General features: G+C 53.7%; 1 protein-coding gene across 1 annotated transcript in view; it reads right to left on the bottom strand.

Annotated features, from left to right (window-relative positions):
- ILRUN (inflammation and lipid regulator with UBA-like and NBR1-like domains) overlaps positions 1-18,269 on the bottom strand; it is a gene marked incomplete at its 5' end in the record, with an annotated part of 111,501 nt that overhangs the window by 10,724 nt on the left and 82,508 nt on the right. The window contains 2 exon segments of the mRNA XM_007472358.1: positions 2,457-2,506; positions 3,466-3,616. Coding sequence (XP_007472420.1) covers positions 2,457-2,506; positions 3,466-3,616 — 201 coding nt within the window.

Raw genomic sequence — 18,269 nt, 5'->3', positions numbered from 1 at the left:
CTACACGTGTGGGCCTTGACCTGTGTGGGGAGCTGGTCACTCTTGAGAATCTACTAAAAGCTGTAGATCTCCCACCTCAGAATACACACACAATTCCAGGGGCTCACAGACCCCCTGCAGCCCCTCCATAAACCCCAGATTAAGAGGCCCTGTCCTCCTGAGAGTTGCCATATAATTCAGCAATCCCACTCCTGAGCATATATCCAGACAAAACTCTAATTAGAAAAGATACATGCACCCCAGTGTTCACTGGAAACAACCTAAGTGTCCATCAATAGATGAATGGATAAAGAAAATGTGGTGTGTACACACACACACACACACACACACACACACACACACACACACACACACACACACACACACACACACACACACACACACACACACACACACACACACACACACACATATATATGCAGTAGAATATTACTCAGCCATAAAAAAGAGTGAGATAATGCCATTTGCAGCAACATGGATGGACCTAAGGATTATCATACTAAGTGAAGTAAGTCAGAAAGAGAAAGACAAATACCATACGATATCACATATACGTGGAATCTAAAATATGGCACAAATGAATTTATTTACAAAACAGAAACAGACTCAGAAAACAAACTTATGATTACCAAAGGGGAAAGGGGGTGGGGGAGGGACAAATTAGAAGTTTGGGATTAGTAGATACAAACTACTATGTATAAAATAGATAGACAACAAGCTCCCTAGCACAGGGTACTACATTCAATATCCTGTGATAAACCAAAATGGAAAAGAATATGAAAAATAATGTATATATACGTATAACTGAATCACTTTGCTGTACAGCAGAAACTAACACAACACTGTAAATCAACCATACTTCAATTAAAAAAAAATTTTTTTTAAAAAAGAGCCCCTGTCCTGGATTGTGGGTAATGTGTGGGCAATACTGTCCAATTCATCTCCAGCTCACAGCAAAACATCTGGCGTGCAGTAGATGCTTAATATGTGCTTATTTCCACAAACCAACAGATATGGACTTGGATGAGGGAAGGGGCAGCTGCAGCTGGGCCGTGCAGGGGCTCAGAGAGTCAGAGTCAGGGGAAGGGAATGGAGGGCGAGGCGGAGTGTCACTCGGCTGCTTACAGCCCCCATGGCTCCCCACTGCCCTCAGAGCAAGTGCACAGGGTCTGTGGGGCCCGGCGTGGCCCTGCCCCCACTGCCCACGCCACTTCAGCTCACAATCACAGCTGCCGCTTCAGGTCTAGGAAGCTCTCCCCAAACACTGATTCTAACATCTACTGAACATCTATTGCATGTCACACTGTTCTAGACACTAGTGACACAACAATGAACAAAACGGACCCTGCCCTTGTGGGGCTGACGGTAGCTCTTGCTTCCAGACTTCTCCACATGCTCTTGTTCTTAATCTGCACAATCCAGCATGGGCATCATGTCCTCTGAGAAGCCTTCCCTGATCCTGCCAGTGTCAGGGCCCTGGGCTCAGGGTACAAATCCCACCTTATCAAATAGTCCTTCTCCTAGTCTGTCTCCTGCCCTGGGCTGGGAGTCCATAGCGACAGAAGCTTTGTCTTACTTGCTTGGGCATCCTTGGACTCTAGTGCAGTGCCTGGCAAATAGCTATGCATGGAATAAAGGTATGTATGTATGGATGGATAGATGGATGGAATTTGTTGGGGCTAGGGGTACCAACCAGGAAGTGGGAGGGAAATGGGGGACAGGGCTGAGGTAGGCCTGGGAATATCCCTGGGGAGGGCAGAGGGTGTGGGGAGGATGCAGGGCTAGGTTCCCTCCTCCTGGTTCCCGTGTGAAGCCTGATTTCCTTGGACAACAATGGCCACAGGTGTGGAAAGAAGGAGGGTCAAGGAGAGGTGACAGAGAATAGGCTTTGTTTCCTGGTGTAGGGTTTCCAGTTGCTCCCATCTCACCCTGAGACTCTAGTCAGAGGCACCATTTCCTAAAGTGACTCAAGCCCAGCCAGGTGGGGAGGGCTGCAGGTGAGGTGTGCGATAAGACCACCTGCATCAGGCCCCTGGGGGTGGGGGACACTGAGCTGTTACCACCCTGGGTTATGAGCTCTCTGTCACCAGGTCCAGCAGGGGCCGAGACATTGCCCTCCTGGGCTCAGACCCCAAACAAGCTCAGAGAGAATCAGGGGTCTGCCTGAGGTCCCACAGCTGTCAGGGCTTGATTCCTGGCCTCTGCTGTCTTCATTCTTGGGCAAGGCCTGCCTGGCTCTGCCAAGCCAAGGAGGGGGCTTCTCTGGGGATTCTCCCTCCTGATGGAGGGGGCAAGCCAGCTCTGCCTTTGTGGGTCCCACCCTAGTCGGAGATGAGCAGCGGCCTGGCCCAGCTTCCCATCCCTGGGGCACCAGTGGGCAGTGGGAACAGGATAGAGGGTTGGTGGGAGGGGGGATGCATCACCTCCCCACTGTCCCAACCCTGTGACTGCCTCACCGCCTCCTCACCACCAAGGCTGCCCCTCTTCTTTGGCTCCTTTGGCTCTCCTGGAGGAGGAGAAAGGAGAGGGGGAGGGATAGAGACTGAGGATGGGTCCTGCCCTCCGGTGTGTGGGATGAGGGCTCTGGGGAGTGTGCCTTCACCCCCCAGAACTACGGATCTCAAAGCTGGAAGGAAGGAGCCTCCAGCTGAACTAGTCTCATGATTCATTTTACAGAGATGAAGCAGAGGCCCAGAGAGGGAAGGGACTTGCTCAAGGTCACATAGCCCGATAACTGCTGAGCTTATGGAGTGTTTCCTCAGAACAAGAAACTTCCATGCACTTTACACAAATTAACTCAATCCTTCCAGCAACTCTATGAGGCAGATGCACTATTATAATCCCTATTTCACAGATGGAGAAACCGAGGCACATATGGGCACATGAGGCACAGAGAGGTTAAGGAAGTTGCCCAAGGTCACACAGCTTGTGAGTGGCAGAGTTGACCTGCACGACAAGGCAGCCTGGCTTCAGGATCTCATGCACAGCCCCATGATTTGTTGCCTCTTGCTATACTTACTAAGTAGGAGTCTCGGTCCCTCCTTGGCTCTGCCTGCTGTGGGGCTTCAATTCAGTCTCTCATGGTCTCTGGGCCTATAGCTAATAAATACAATAATATCACTTTTTGCATTTGTTGAACCCCTTCTATGGCATAGGCACTGTGAACAAATGCCTTTTCTACATAATGTCATTTAATTCTCATAATAACCCTATGGGGTAGGTATCATACTTCCACTTGCAGATGAGAAAACTGAGGCCCAGAGAGGTTGATTAACTTGCCCAGGGACACATAGCTAGTAAGAAACAGCCAGGATGCGAAGCCAGCCAAGCCCAGACTCTGATCACAGCTCCGTCTGGCCTGTACATGGGCTGGGATATTCAAGGGGTCACAGAGTCATTCGGTCCCAGCAAAGTCGTTCTGTCCAGCCCCTCCCTTCACTGTAGTGGACAGCTTGCCACGTGCACCTTTCGCTGGGCTCAGCAGCTTGGTGGCCCCCAGAAGCTGCCCTACCCCCAAATGATGACCCTTGCCCCCTTCGGCCATCTGACGCTGCTCCTGCGTCATGCCGGGGAAGCCAGGATCCCCGCGCCCAGTCTGGGACACAGTTGGCAGCAGCTGCAGGAAGCGGACCCACCCAGCATCTCGGGTATCACTCATAAACCTTCACCCTGCCGTCAGGGCTCAAGCCCTCCCTCACATGCTCCCCCCCACCCCCATGCTCATTCACAGTCACAGCTGTGTGCCCAGCGGAGCACCCTGCCCTCAGGTAGCTTATGGCCTGGCTGGTGAGCCAAGGCCAGCTGCCCGGTGTGAACAGGACAGGGCAGACAGGAAGGACTCCAGGGCAGGAGGAGGGGGCTGGGAGGGCATCATGGCAGAGGCAGCCGGGAGTCGGGCCTCGAGGGACTGGCTAGGACTTGGAGAGGCATGAGGAGGGGAGGAATGTGCTGAGCTTTCTGAGGTGGCCCTGTGCTCGGCTCTCTCGCGTGAGCAGATACATGAGTGGGCAGGGGGACAGACAACCTACGTGACCTCAGGCGAGTCACCCCACCTCCCTGGGCCTGTTAGGCTGAGGTAAGGATTAGTCTCGCTGACACATGTGGGGTGGGTGTGACACTGTGTGTACGTGTGTATGTGGGGGTGGATCACCCACTGGGTCCTCATGACAATCCTGTGCAGGGTCCTATTCTAAACTGAAGTGACCTGCCGAAAGCTGGGCAGTAGCAGAGCTGTTTAGAGCAAGGGTCTGCCTAACCAGGCATCCTAGAGCATTTGAGGCAGGAGTGGGCGGGAAGCCTGGGGGCTAGAGGGGAGCAGAGGCTGGAGACCCTCTCCTTGTACCGCTCAAGCTGGGCAGGCCAAGGGCCTGGGCCAGGGGGCTCAAGACCTGGCTATAGCCCCAGCTCTGCCTGACTTGCTGTGCAACCTCCACAAGTTCCTTTCCCTCTTTGGGCCTCAGCCTGGTCTTCTGAATGCTGAGAGGCTGGATTAGACAGTCAGTCACTAGGTCCCTGTGGGCCCTCCTAGTACCTGCCCACAAGCCCCCTCACTGTGGGAGGGACCCACCTGCCCCTTGCTGAGTTTACTCTCCATTGCTGTCCTCAACAGCACTCACATTGACCGGGCAGGCTCTTCACACATGCTGTCTCATTTCATCTCCACATACCCTTGAGAGGAAGCTCTCATTTCCTGCTTACAGATGAAGAAACTGAGACCCAGAGGAGGCAAGTGGGCAGCCAAGACCCCACAGAGGGGAGGTGAATAGGCAGAATCAGGAACCCAGATCTCCATGCCCCTGTCTCTCCTCCCAGGGCGGGCAGTCACCTGGCCCAGAAAAGACCACCACTGGTTTGTCCTCCAGCCACCAGACCTGCGGAGGGAGGTTCCAGGACAGGTGTCTTCACTCGCCTGCCTGGTGGCCATGCACAGCCTGGGGCTGTCTTTCTGTGGTTCAGCCTTTCTAGATGCAGGGGCTGGTGGCGTGCATCAAGGCGAACCCTCTGGGACCAGGTGGACAAGAAGAGTAACGATGAGCCCAGGCACAGACCCTCACGGTTCCCAGCACTTTACACATTTTAACATTAGCGTTGTATATTGACCCTGTGAGGTGGGCACTACAACTATCAACCCCATTTTACAGATAAGGAAACTGAGGCAGAGGAGAGGCCACATTACCTCCCAGTAACACAGCCAGCAAGCAGAGTGAGGACTGAACCCTGGCAGCTTGGCCCGAGAACCACTGTGCTCTATCCCTCCCAACACACATGAAACAAAAGAAAACAATAGCACACAGGCAATCTGTAATTAAGAGTTTCACTGTACAAGACAGACTCTCTGTGCCGGAGGGAAGCTGAGCAGGGAGGAGATCAAAGTTTCAGAGATTCAGAAAGCCTGAGTCTTGGTGGCCAAGGTGTTGGGAGAGGGGCATCAGGCTTGAGGCACAGGTCTCCCAGTACAGGTATTTGATCCATTCGAGATACTGGGGCTGAGCCCCATAGGGCCAGGCACTTTACCCAGCCCACCTCCCTCCCCCCACCCCAACCCTGCCCCTCCCATTGCACAGATAGGAAAAATGAGGACCGAGCTCTGTCCAGCAGGGCCCTCTGAGGAGGGTGGGGGTTCTCGAGCTGAAGGGAGGAGTTCCTGGGGGGCCAGGAGTTGGGGACATGGACCCTGCTTGCCTGGCCTGGGACCTTAGCTCTCCAAACTTCCAGTCCCTGCTCACCCAGGGAAGGATCACCCCTCTTCCGCCCCCCAACAGTAGGGTGTAGCAGATGAGAGGCCAGCAGGCTGCCCTTCACCTGAGGCCTCCCGAAGCATCCTTCAGCCTCTACAGCCAGCCCAGGAAAGGGGCCACTTCACAGATGGAGAAACTAGCTCAGAGAGATTCAGTGACTTGCCCAAGGTCACAGAGCAGATTGGAAGTGGGTCTCTCCTGAGAAGGGGGAGGAAGAGCAGAGAACAGAGAGGAGAGGAGAGAGGAAGGAGGGTTAGGAAGAGAAAGGGGAGGGGGAGGTCTCAGGGGTCCTGAGGCCTGTTCTCACAGCTCCCTGCCCTGGCCTCAGTCTCCCAGGTTGGCTTCCCCTCCACCTTTTCAGAAAGGGCAGACCACAGCCCTGGCCCTGAGTGGCTGCCCCTCACCCCTGGCCCCAGGCATGAGGCATCCCGCTGGTGAGGGCTCCAGTGGGGTGGGGCCTCCTGGGAGGGGCCGGGAAGGGCTGTTTGTTCCTGGGCAGCCCAGGTTTGGCTATGGATTTATGGTACCATCTGGAAGATGTGGCACGGGCGGGCCTAGCTGGCACAGGACCAGGGCGGGGAAGGGGGCAGCAGGGCACAGTGAAAAGCTGCCCCCCAGCTGTTACCTGGCCTCAAGAAGAGGGCAGGGGCCTCAGGTGGGCATGAGCCAAGTACCATCTGACGAAGACCTTGTGAAGCAGGAACTAGCCCCATTTCACGGGTGGGGACGCCAAGGCCCAGCAGATCAGTAAACTGACCCAAATCACACCTGGCCAGGTATAAGTGACATGCAGCCCATGTCCTACTTGTCTACCTGCCTCTCAGCACTGCCACAGGGGCACTGGGCACCGAGGGCAGGCCTGGAGCCAGAGGACCTGGCCCAGATGCCCTGAAACCTTGGGCAAGGGTCTCCACCTCCTTAGCGTTCCGTTTTCTGTACTGTTAAATGGGGATACAGTACATCTTCTGGGCCAACTGATGGGAGAAACAGGTAAGACAGTATGTGTGAATGCTGTCAGGAGCTGAGATAGTATTTGTGCACAAGGGCAGTAGTCCCAGGGAGGGATGTGGGGGTGTTTCTACCATGTGTGTTTGTAGTCAATGACCCCACAGGTAAAGTCCTACCCCGGCATCCAAGACCCTTGACCGCAGGATGCAGCTCTGGCCCTCCCCACTTGGCCATTGCCCCTTTCCCTCTGGGGAGTTTGAGCAAGTCCATCTCCTCTCTGAGCCTCAGTGTTCTCATGTGTTAGGTGGCGGGGGATGGGGGCAGACAACATTCTCTGCAGGGGGTCCATGGAGGCTCCAGGGAGCCCCTGTGGGAGAAAAGGCATCATATACATATATGGTATTGTTACTCAATAACAGCATCACCCCTCAAGCAGTATCAGTCCTTAGCTCCTCACTGAGAAGTTCACTTGATCTTCCTAAGGGCCTCAGAAATGTTATGGTGAGAGACAAGGTCTGGGACAGCAGGACTTGCAGGAAGGTTCGACTTGGGGAACCAGCCGGTTCTCTTTCCTCCCCCAGCACCCTGAGGCCACTTTCTCTAAGGAGAAGAGCGCTCAGGGCACAGTGTCTCTGCCCCCAGTGGTGAAAGCCACTTCTCTCCCATGGCCAGTAGGGGTAGGGCTGGCTCCCCTCCAAGCTGAGTGGGCTGCCAGGAGGTCTGCCTGGCATGTGAGGGTCTGGGGGAAAGGAGGCCCTGCCTCCTTCATCAGGCCTCCGGGAGTCCATTCAACCACACACCTGGGACCCGGTTTGCGAGGGAGGACCACTCAGGGTGACCCACAGGAACCACAGTCTTGGACCTTCGGCATTTGCTAGGTGTCTGGATCCAGCAGCTTTTCTGAACAGCTTCAGCACTGATGCAGGACCCCCGACACACACTCCCCTGTGATTTTTTTGGTCTCTTCTCCAGGCTTGCGCCAGCGCCTGGGCTGAGACCTCCAGCACCTGACACCTGCCCTGGGGTGTTCCATGTGGAGCTGTGTTCATCCCCTGCCCCTCAGGAGTCTACAGCCTTTGGAATCTGGGCCACTTTCCTGAGGGCTACATTCAACACACTTATTAAGTGCTGGCTGTGTGCCTGGTGCTCCCTGACCACCTGGTTAATCTCTATCTACCATCCTTCCCTGATTTATCTTCTCAGTACTCAGGGCAGCCTAAACCAATCTTTTTTAGGTTTTGGTCTGTATGATGACTGTCTCTCCCCATCAGAATGTCAGCTCCTTGGAGGCAGGGACCGGCCTGGCTTGTCCACTGCTGTGTCTCCAGCTCTGACCTCTGCTGAGCAGGGGAGTGGGGAGGCCCTGCCACTCCCCTATGACGGACACCATAGGCTGATATTCTGCATTCTTACAATTAACTCCACCCTCCCCCTTTCACTTGAGTAACCCTGGGGTGTTTCTGTCACGGTAACCCCAGTAGGTTGAGAAAATGTGCTGTGTGCTCCTTACCAGGGAATAGATGACTAGGGGTGAGGGTAGAAAGCTTCGCAGGTAGAGGGAACAGTGTGAGTTTTTTTAAGGCACAGAGATGGAAAAATACAGGGTATATATAGGGAAGAGAGTGCTAGTTGCCTCCCCAGTATCCATTCTCTTCTTTCTTACTAATGGAATCCCAATTATCTTGGATGAAGTCATGCCAGCATTCCCTGGAGACAGAAGGAAGTTAACCAAGTTCTGGCCAGTGGGATATAAATTAAGTTGTTGGGTAGGGATTCCAGGACAGTTCCTTTAAAAGGGGACTGATTCAGTCTTTCCCCCTTTCTGCCTGGAACTGGGATGTGATAGCTGGAGCTGTTGGTGGCTACATTGGGACAACAAGGAGGCCTTGAGGATGGAAGTCAGCCCAGTAATTACCTTCAGACTTTACATCTAAGGAGAGGAAAATAAATCCCTATCTTGTTTAAACCACTGTCTTTCAGGACTATGTTACTTACAGCTGATTGCAATTCCTAAATGACTCAACAGGGCCTCTTAATATCTCCTTCTTTGTCTAGATGGTCTTGGGTAACCATTTCCCTTAAGGAGGCCTTTGAGAAGCTAAGGGGTTGAAGGGAAGGGGAACAGGGCCTAGCTGTGAAGCCAACCCTGGGAGGAGGTCAGGGGTTCCCCAGGAGAGAGGTCCTTCAGAGATAAGCCAGGCCTGGAGTGTCCAGGGAAGGTGGAGTCTGAAGGGACCCTAGACTCATCCACTGTTCCCCTCAACAGTAAATATGCAGATAAACATATGACACCCAAGGCACCTACAAATCCCCAGTAACGCCATGCCATTCTCCGAAAATACACAGTCAATATTTGAAAATGCTCTAATATCCAGGAACTATATGCCAGGCCCTCCCCTACTGCCACCCCTGGCCACTGCATCTAGAGGAATCAGGGCCCTGGACTGAGTCTATGGCCAGCCCCGGAGTAAGGGTGGCCAGGCCAGAGGCACTGCTGTGGAACTCTGCCAGGCCCCGTGACCATAACTCGGGTGACCACAGATGCTCTCCACTGGTTAGGGCAGGTCCTTGAGGACAAGAGTGCTCAGGTAGACAGGAAAGCTCATCTTCCTCTCTTCCCAGAGAGGAAGAGTGAATCCACCAAAGTCACACAGCACGAGTCGGGGAGGGGAGCAGATGCCAGAGTCTGCAATTCACATAACCCACAATTGGCATCTAAACACAATGGGTGCTGCCTTTTTGCTTTGTTTGGCCATTCTCTTTGCCTGGAATGCTCTTCCAGATATCCACAATGATCACTCCCTCAGCTGCTTTACATCCTTCTTCAAACATCACCTTTTCAGTGGGGACTGCCCTGACCTATTTAAAGTTGCACTCCCCCTTCTCTGCCCTATCCTCTTGTGTTTCTCCCTTTTCGTTACCCAGAATACCATATATTTCACTGTATGTCAGCTCCATGATGCAGGGATATTTTGTGTCTGTTTCACTGCTGCATCCTCAGCACCTAGGACAGGGCTGGGCACAAGGTAGGTAAGTGCTCACTATGTATTTATTAACAGAATGAATGTCAAGCTTTGCCGAGAGTGCTTCTGCTGGTGGAGGGCACGAAGAAAATGCCTTGAATGGCTTCTTCTAGTGCAGAAGTGTCCTCAAGTGCGTCCCCTGCCCCATGGATACACTGTGCCCCAGGGCAGGCGCTGCAGCCCTTGAGCTCACCGAGTTCACAGATCCTTCGATCCTTCGTGAGCCAAATCATGCCCTTTTAAGGGCAGAACGAAAACAAAGCTTTAATTGTTTCTGCTGCTTTCCACGTGGAAAAAACAAGACAGGCCCTTCCATCCCTCTTGTGATCATGGCCCTCTACTAGTGGAGGGTGTGTACGTGGATAAGAACGGCTATCTAAGTGGCGTGGTAGTCTAGGGTCAGAGAGCCTGCAGCCTGGCCACTGCTTAGTATGTGACCATGGGTCTGAGCCTCAGTTTTGTCATCTCTTAAATGGGAATAACAATGGCGCTTGCCTTAACAGGGCATTGGCTCCTCTTGTGTGGGCTGTTGATGGACAAGGCCTGCTGGGGCAGTGGACATGTTCTAGATCTTGACCTGGATGATCGTTATGCATCATGTGCTTAAGAAAGAGTTCATCGGGCTTCCCTCGTGGTGCAGTGGTTAAGAACCCGCCTGACAACGTAGGGGACACGGTTCGAGCCCTGGTCCAGGAAGATCCCACATGCCGCGGAGCAACTAAGCCCGTGCGCCACAACTACTGAGCCTGCGCTCTAGGGCTTGTGAGCCACAACTACTGAGCCTGCGTGCCACAACTACTGAAGCCCGAGTGCCTAGAGCCCGTGGTCCGCAACGAGAAGCCACTGCAATGAGAAGCCCGCACACCACAACAAAGAGCAGCCCCCACTCGACGCAACTAAAGAAAGCCCGCGTGCAGCAACCAAGACCCAATGCCGCCAAAAATAAATAAATAAACAAAAAAATACATAAATTTATTTTAAAAAAAGAGTTCATCAAGTGAACCCCTAAGCTTTGTGTTCCTTACTGTGTGTAAAGTATACATTAATAACAAAGAAAAAATAGTACTTACTTCAGAAAGTTGTGAGGATGGAAAAGAATTTCAAATATGCCTGACTTACAGGGAAAACTAGTAAAAAAAAAAAAATACCAACTATTATTGAGTATGAACGTGGGAAATGGGTGTGAACTTTTGTGTGGGCACGTGCTGGTGTGAGATTACATGACTCCCAGTGTGTGCCGGTGCATCTGTGTATGAACTAGGGTCATGAGTGGGCACCTGTGTGGTATGTGGAAGCACGTGTGTTTTGTGAACATGTTCCTGCGTGTGAGTGGTGCACAGTACTGCACATGTATGTTGGATCACATGCTGTGTGTGCACATATATGCAGCTATGGAGACGCCTCTGTTTCTCTGAAGCCGTGTGTTCTACACGGGACAGAGCCTGAATGCTGAGCCAAGGGCACTGGGACTCAGCTGTGCTCCTCACACCAGGTAAGGTGGGGGCTGGCTGGCACAGGGCCTGATGCCCCACACCCACCCCATCCAGAGGGAGGCAGGAGATGGAAGGCCTAACAGCTCCCACTGCCCATTCCCTTCCCACAGATTTAACTTCTCAAAGATGCAAATTCCACTTCACTCCATGCAAACGAGTCCCCAGGGCCAAGCTGCCTCCCCTGGGGCCCAAGCACCACCACTATGATTGGACCCCACTGTACCCCTGCAAGCCTGGCTGCCTGGCTTGGGGATCAGAGCAGCTGGAGTTGTTTCTTGTTTCCCAACCACTGATTCTTTCTCTTCTCTGGGGGACCTTGGCTCTCCCTGCTGGCTCCGGCGTCCTGGAGAGAGCCTGGACTGGGCGCGGCCCACACTGGCTGTGGGACTCTGGGGAAGGCAGTGCCCTTTCTGGCTGGGATCTAAGGCCCTTTCTGGTCTCATGTTTAGGGATTCACTGAATGGTCACTGTCCCCAATCCAAGGCGCTGGAGGGAGGCCCGGCTTTCTCAGACCCTCCTGCATGGGCCCCACTCACAGGATGCCCAGCCTACCGTTTCCCACCGGTGCTCACTTTTCCCGTCTCCTAGGTCCTATCTCCTGCACAGGGACATGTATTTTCATCAGCCCTGGATGACCCACATCGGGGGGCTTGGCAGCGGCTCAACACACACACAGATAGCCTTCCTGACCCATCTTGGTAACAACTGCCCCAAAACAACCAGCTCTCTGTGGGACCCCCAGCCCCAAGCCTACACCCTCTTGGCTCCTGGTTAAAGTGTGCTCAACTACCAGGAAGCCAGGATGTGGGGGAAGAGAGAGGTAAGTGAAGACAATAGCATGAAGGCAAGAGCTGGAGATGCTCAGAGGATCCGGGTGCCGTTGACGCCAGTAAATGCCATGAGGATGGGATGCAAATGCCACCTTGGTGCCTACCTGGGGCCTGGCCTGCGTCCCTGGCTCTGGTACTGATACAGGTCCCTGCAGGCACCTGGAAGCAAATGTGTCAGCCCCAGTGCTCTGCCCTTCGGAAGTGGTAAACCACAGAGGCCAAACCAGTTCCCAGGAACAGGTTTCTGGGCTGTCATTCTCAACCTCCAGCACACCTGTGACTCACCGACCCCTCTCCAGGAGCCCCTGCATTGTCTGGGGTCTGGGCTGGGCGGTGTCCGCCTCCAGAAATCAGGCCAGTCCAGTACAAGGCAGTCTCTCCTACACATTTGTTCATTTCTTCCCTCAACAAATGTGTATTGAGAGCCTACTGCATGCAGTCACTGAGGACAGCCTCCTCCCCCTAGAGCCTCTTCTTAGAGGAAACTAGACTCTCTTCCAGAATGGTCCTTTCCTGCACCCCAACTCCCACCCCAGACCAAGAAATACCCTCAGGGCAAGGATTTGCTGGAAATAAGCCTGAGCAGGCTATGGATTTCTTGGACTCTGCCTCACAAATGCTCAGTGCCCCAGTTCCCTCTCCTCGGGAGCAGACTTCCCACAACTGGAGGGTCACAAAAATATAACAATGGTCACCACATACTGGAAACTTACCTGTGATGGGTATACGATGCTAAACTTTTATGAAGGGTTTTAATTCTCATGACCATCTCCGGACAAAAGAACTGTCCTCATTTACAGATTGGGACACTGAGGTTCTGAGGGTTGACATAAATTGAACAGTCACACAGCAAACAGCAGGGCCTAGATTCAAAACCAAGCTTGCCTACCTGGAGCGGAGAGCAGAGGCAACACTCGCCCTGGAGCCGTGGGGATTTGGAAAACATATTGGCAGGGGAGGCGGCCAGGGCAGTGTCCATCCTTTCCAGACAAGGCCCGGGCCACATGGTGCCCTCTGCTGGCCATGGGCCCACCTGCACCAGCTCTGAGGTGGCCACACTCCCAGCACCCTTAAGGGACTACTCCTGCCCTCCGCACTTCCCCCTTCCCACCTACAACGCAGCTCAGGGCAGCCATACCCTGAGAAGACATCCCTCACAGCTTGGCCACAGTCCCCCCTTGGCCCTTGCTGTCCCACTACCCTCTATGTGTGGGGGCCTTGGTTGCTCAGAGGCCTCAAGCAATGACAGCCCAGCCTGTCAGGGATCTGGGGTGTCTTGGTTGCTGACCAGGGCTGGGGGATAGGTGCAGGTAAGCATGGTGCCACAGGACCTTGCTCCTTGGGTCCCCAACAAGATAGAGCCCTACCTCGTCCCTCAGACTTCTCCCTTTCCCACAGCCCAGCAGGAGGAACTCCTAGAACTTGGCTCCAGGGGCCTGGACTGTCCTTGGGAGGACAGGACCACAGGAACCAAGCTACAAGCTACCGGGGCTCCAGCCTCACTCCTCCAGGCCCCCGCCACCTGGTTCCTAGGTGGGGGCCATCCCTGGGTGCATCTAGTCCCTCGTCTACTCTATAACCATCTGCAGGAGTGCCCTGCAGAGAGAGAGCTGGGACACAAGGGTACAGGGACAGGACGGGGATTGGACAGGAGAGAGGTGCACTGCAGCCATGAGAACGCTGAGTCTGAGGCGGGGGTCTTCTTGGTCACAGATCATCGCAGAGGGAGCTGGGGCAACCAGCAGAATTTGAGGGAGCATGTGACACGTGGGGTCAAGCCTGCTGTCCCTCCTTTGATGATCTCATCTAGTTCTGAGGCTTTAAATTCCATCTGATCTCTGATGACTCCCACACCGTGTCTCCTGCCCTAACCTCCCCACTGAACTGCAGACTGTGTATCCACCAGCCATCTCTCCATCCTTCACGTCTCAGCTTGCTCAGAGAAGCCCCCCATACAGCCCCCCATACACCCCTGGACTAAGTCAAGGTTGCTTACTACATATTCCCGGCCTGCACTTCCATTTCCATGGGAGTCCTGACACTTCAGGGTTACTTGTTCACAAACTGAACACCAGGCCAGCCTGCTCTCAACTTTGGATGGTTGTGAGGATTAAATAAAGTCATTCATATAAACAGTTTAAGAGGAGTTGGTCAGCCAATATTATCATAAGTATAGTGGACACTCAGACATTTGTTGTTTGTGATGGAAAAGCAGCACACTAGAAATAATATTTAAGCCAGAAATCACAGCCTTGGATAAACCCTGGGAAACGCTGGGGAACCATAGCCCAGTTGGAACATCACTGTTCTAAATGACTTCAGCTCCCTCAAATTCTAGTGGGCCTGGCCAACACAGCCCTGGCTAGATATGGCTCAGTCTCATAGACCGGGTGGCTGGGGGGGCAAGTGAACCCCTTCAGACCACCCCCTACTATCCTCAGGCAAAGTGTGGTCTGAGGACCAGCAGCCATCCACTCACTTGGGAGTTTGTTAGAAATGCAGAATCTTGCCCTGTTTCCCAGGATCTACTAAATCAGAATTTGCATTTTAACACATTCAAGTTTGAGAAGCACTGCCCCAGATCACAGACAGCATCTTAGAACAAAGGCCTAAAAAGGATACTTAAAAAAAATCTGTGAGTTCCACCCAAGTCCTGGTTTCTAAACCAGTGCATCTCCATTTTATAGAGGAGGCATCTGAGACCCATCAGGCAGTCATGCTAGCCTGTCAGAATCCATTCTCTGGACACCCTGACTCCCAAACTCACACACCCTCTCATGTCTCAAGCAGCCTCACCTGCTCCATTCCCATTTTTGAAATAAAGGGCTGCCACGAGTGCCCTTGGTGTCTGTTCTCTTGGCCGCCAGACAGGGCCAGGTCACAGCAAGCAGGTGAGCGAGAGGCCTTCCCAAGAACAGGGTGGGAGGCACCCAGTACAACCGGAGCTGGGGCAGGGAGGTGGCCCAAGAGGACGCGTTTGCTCTGCCTGGAGGGCTGGGCCCAGACCACTGCAACTGTCTCCCACCCCCACCCCCAGACAAAAGCTCAGCTGAGAGCCCCCTCCCTGTCACCTAGCCCCCGTGGGAATGGCTCAGGCCAGGAGCTACCATCAAATCTGCTCCTTTCTCCCACGGCCTGGTGACTTCTTAACAGGTTACAGCCCCAAAGACAAACACATTCTGCCAAGCAAATAACTGTCCAACAGTGGGGGCCCTGGGGAAGGCCTGGGAGTGGGTCTGAGCTGCCAGAAGACCCAGGTGACGGGGTGGGGGCCCCTATTCTGCAGAAAACAAATAGCCGTGGGCATCTGGAAGGACGCAGGATGCAAATGCACTGTCACAGCACTGGGGGCAGAGGCAAGGGTGCTCACCCCAGGGGTCTCTGGGCCAGTCTCCCAGGCTCCCTTGCGCTGGGCTCTGTGTCAGGCTATATAGAGACCCTGGGGCCTTGAGGCAGAGACCAGTTCTTCTGCGGTGCGTCCGTCTGTCTTGTGCAATCTGTGGCCACAGGTTCCCTCACTGAGCTGCCTGCAGAGAGATGGCCGGGAAATCCCCTCCCCCCAATTTCCGCACCTTAGACCCCCTGGCTCAGTGCCAGGGCCACCATCATTTAGAACACACAGCTCTGCCAGTCAGGGTGAAGACCCAGTTTGGGAGTCTGCAATTACGCGAAAACAATACCAGCATCTGGGAACCGATGCCATGGGTCCAAGCCTGTAAGACAAGCAACTCCCTTCCCCCTGTGATCTCACTTTCCCTTCAACACAGAAAGGGTGATGATGTGACTGAGGACACAGTTGAGTTCTGAGTTCCTACAGACATGAAGGGATGAATACAGTGAACCCACAATTTGCTGATGTATTTGTCAATTAAGTTTCTTTCATGCTATGGACCACCGTGTAACCCACCTCCCCATCTCCGGAGGCCAAGGTCATAGGCCTGTCTCACCTAAGTACGTGGGGGTAGGATCCAAGTTAGCTTGTCAACTGCCTGGAGTGTGGTCCCTATCTGGCTCTCGGGCTCCCAGACCAATCTGCAAAAAGGTACCTAATCCGTAATCCACCAGAACCACTAAAGAAAGATGCATTTCCTCTTCTATATCTAGTCCCAGCTGGCTCTGAGGACTCCCCAACTCGGCCTTGTCTGTTTCCCCAGTAGGAAGATGCCCATGGTGCTCTGCATTTTTCCTGTGCAATTCCTGCATTCACACCTGTGCGCTGTGCCTGACACACAGTAAGTGCCCATACAATGCCTGCTTGCTGATACACACTAAGTTGGCCGGTACATCTTATGTGCTAGGGATAGAGTAGTGCTCAACAGACGCATGGCAGGTAGCCTGGGGAGGCCACTGGAAAGAGTTTCACCTTTCTGGTCACTGGAAACCAGGAATGGCAGCAGATTTAATGATAATCCCAGGACTGATTTCACATATAATGAACCGCAGGGTCTCAGTTTTCCCATATGCAAGAAGGAGAGACACAGAGACCAAAAAGCGCATATCACAGAGCCACTGGGGGGCCAAGCAGGTACACAGGGGCTTCAGGGAGCAATAAACTCACTGACACACATGAAAACAGGTTTTTTTTTTTTGGTGTGTGTTAATTTAATCATACAAATATTCATTTATACAGTAAGGAAAAACCTCCTCATCTTCATCTCCTCCCAGGCACCATAAGGCCCCACCACAAACACCCACCCAGCTTGCTTGCTGCACACCACTGTCCAGGTGGAGGAGGCAGCTACTGCTGCTCCAGCATTCACACGAGGAAACAAAGAAAAGGCGAGGCAGGGTGGGGTGGGGAATCAGCTTGCAGTTTTGGGCCCTGGCAACCCCACCACCCTCTCCCACTGGGGCTCACATTGAATTTGGGGAGGTGCTTATTATGCCCACTTCCCACCTTGGCCACCCTTGGGCCACACCAGCTGTCTTGGTGAGGTTCTCTCCTGGCTGGAAGTGCCTTTGATGGACTTTAGGTAACAGCCAGTCCTTGCTGGGGGAAGAGAAGGCTGTTTCTTGTAGAAAAATGCCCCAAATTCAACTGTCCCCATGGGAAAAAAGAAAAAAAGCATGCACGCGTGCACACACATCCACACACACCTCACTCCGTGCACACAGACAGGTTCCTCCCAAGCCTGAGCCCCTCCGCCTCCCCCACTGGGCTCAGGTCCTTAAGGATGGTGCCTGCCTCACCTCGCGGGTGCCAGACACTGGTGGTCCTGCCCAGAGGCAGCCTGTCATTTGGTAAAGAGTCCAAGAGGAACTGAGACTACTGGGGCTGAGAGGGTAGCCTTTGCTGCCCTACCAGGCAGTGGAAAAGAGGGGCTCTAAGGACTTGCTCAGAACCCAAACCAGCGAGAAGAGGCAGGATGAATGGTACTAACAGCCGCCAGGTCTTGGGGGAACCATGGACTCCTTCCTCCCCTACTCCATGGCTTGAACTCACTCTGGCCTCTGCAAGGAGCTCACCTCTCCAAAGATGTGTACAGAAATGGTTTGTTCTTGGGAGGGAAGCCAACGTGCTTGGGACAACTACCTTGCCAGGTGAGACTGCCTAAAAGCAAGAGGAGGCGCAGGATCCCTCTGGCAGGGCCAGACCCACTGACGGTGATCTATGAAGCCACACTGCTGAATAACGGCAGGCACCCCCTCCTGAGAAAAGGGGAAGGGGCACCTAGTGTGGGGCAGATGAGGAAGCCAGGAAACCAGGGGACGTAAAGCCTCCCATGATCCTGCAGGGGCAAATGGAGATGTGATGCTTTGAGGGCTATCAAGTGAGCAGAACTGCTGGGCGTGTGTGGGCTCCAGGGTGGCGGTGTCCCAGTAGGTTGGCACCAACAGTGGCGTCAGTCTGGGCCCAATAGGGCCCTCAAACAAAAAGCCATCGTGAGCCCCTGGCTTGGACCTGTGGTGGCCTGGGCACCTCTGCTCTGCTGGGAATGGGGCGCTCTTTGTGTGCATAGAAAGTAGGTGCTCCAGTGTGAGCTCTAGTCCAGCCCCAGACCCAGCTGCACTGCCCTTTCAGCAGGCAGTCTCCACCCTCCCCCGGGGCTTCTCCAGTGGACCAATGTTTACTCCCCCTTTTATTTGGGGGGGGTGGGGAGGCAAAGGGGGAATTTCATACAAGCTTTTCTCTCACAATCAAGCTTGGAAAACACAACAGTCTCAGAAGAGGATGAGGAGGAACAAACAACACATGTTTTCAGAACTCAGACACCCAGACAGAGACAGACAGGCAGG

The sequence above is a fragment of the Lipotes vexillifer genome, unplaced genomic scaffold (genome assembly GCF_000442215.2).
Source record: "Lipotes vexillifer unplaced genomic scaffold, Lipotes_vexillifer_v1.1 scaffold1353, whole genome shotgun sequence".
Taxonomy (NCBI): domain Eukaryota; kingdom Metazoa; phylum Chordata; class Mammalia; order Artiodactyla; family Lipotidae; genus Lipotes; species Lipotes vexillifer.
This window is presented reverse-complemented; position numbering and strand designations above follow the sequence as displayed.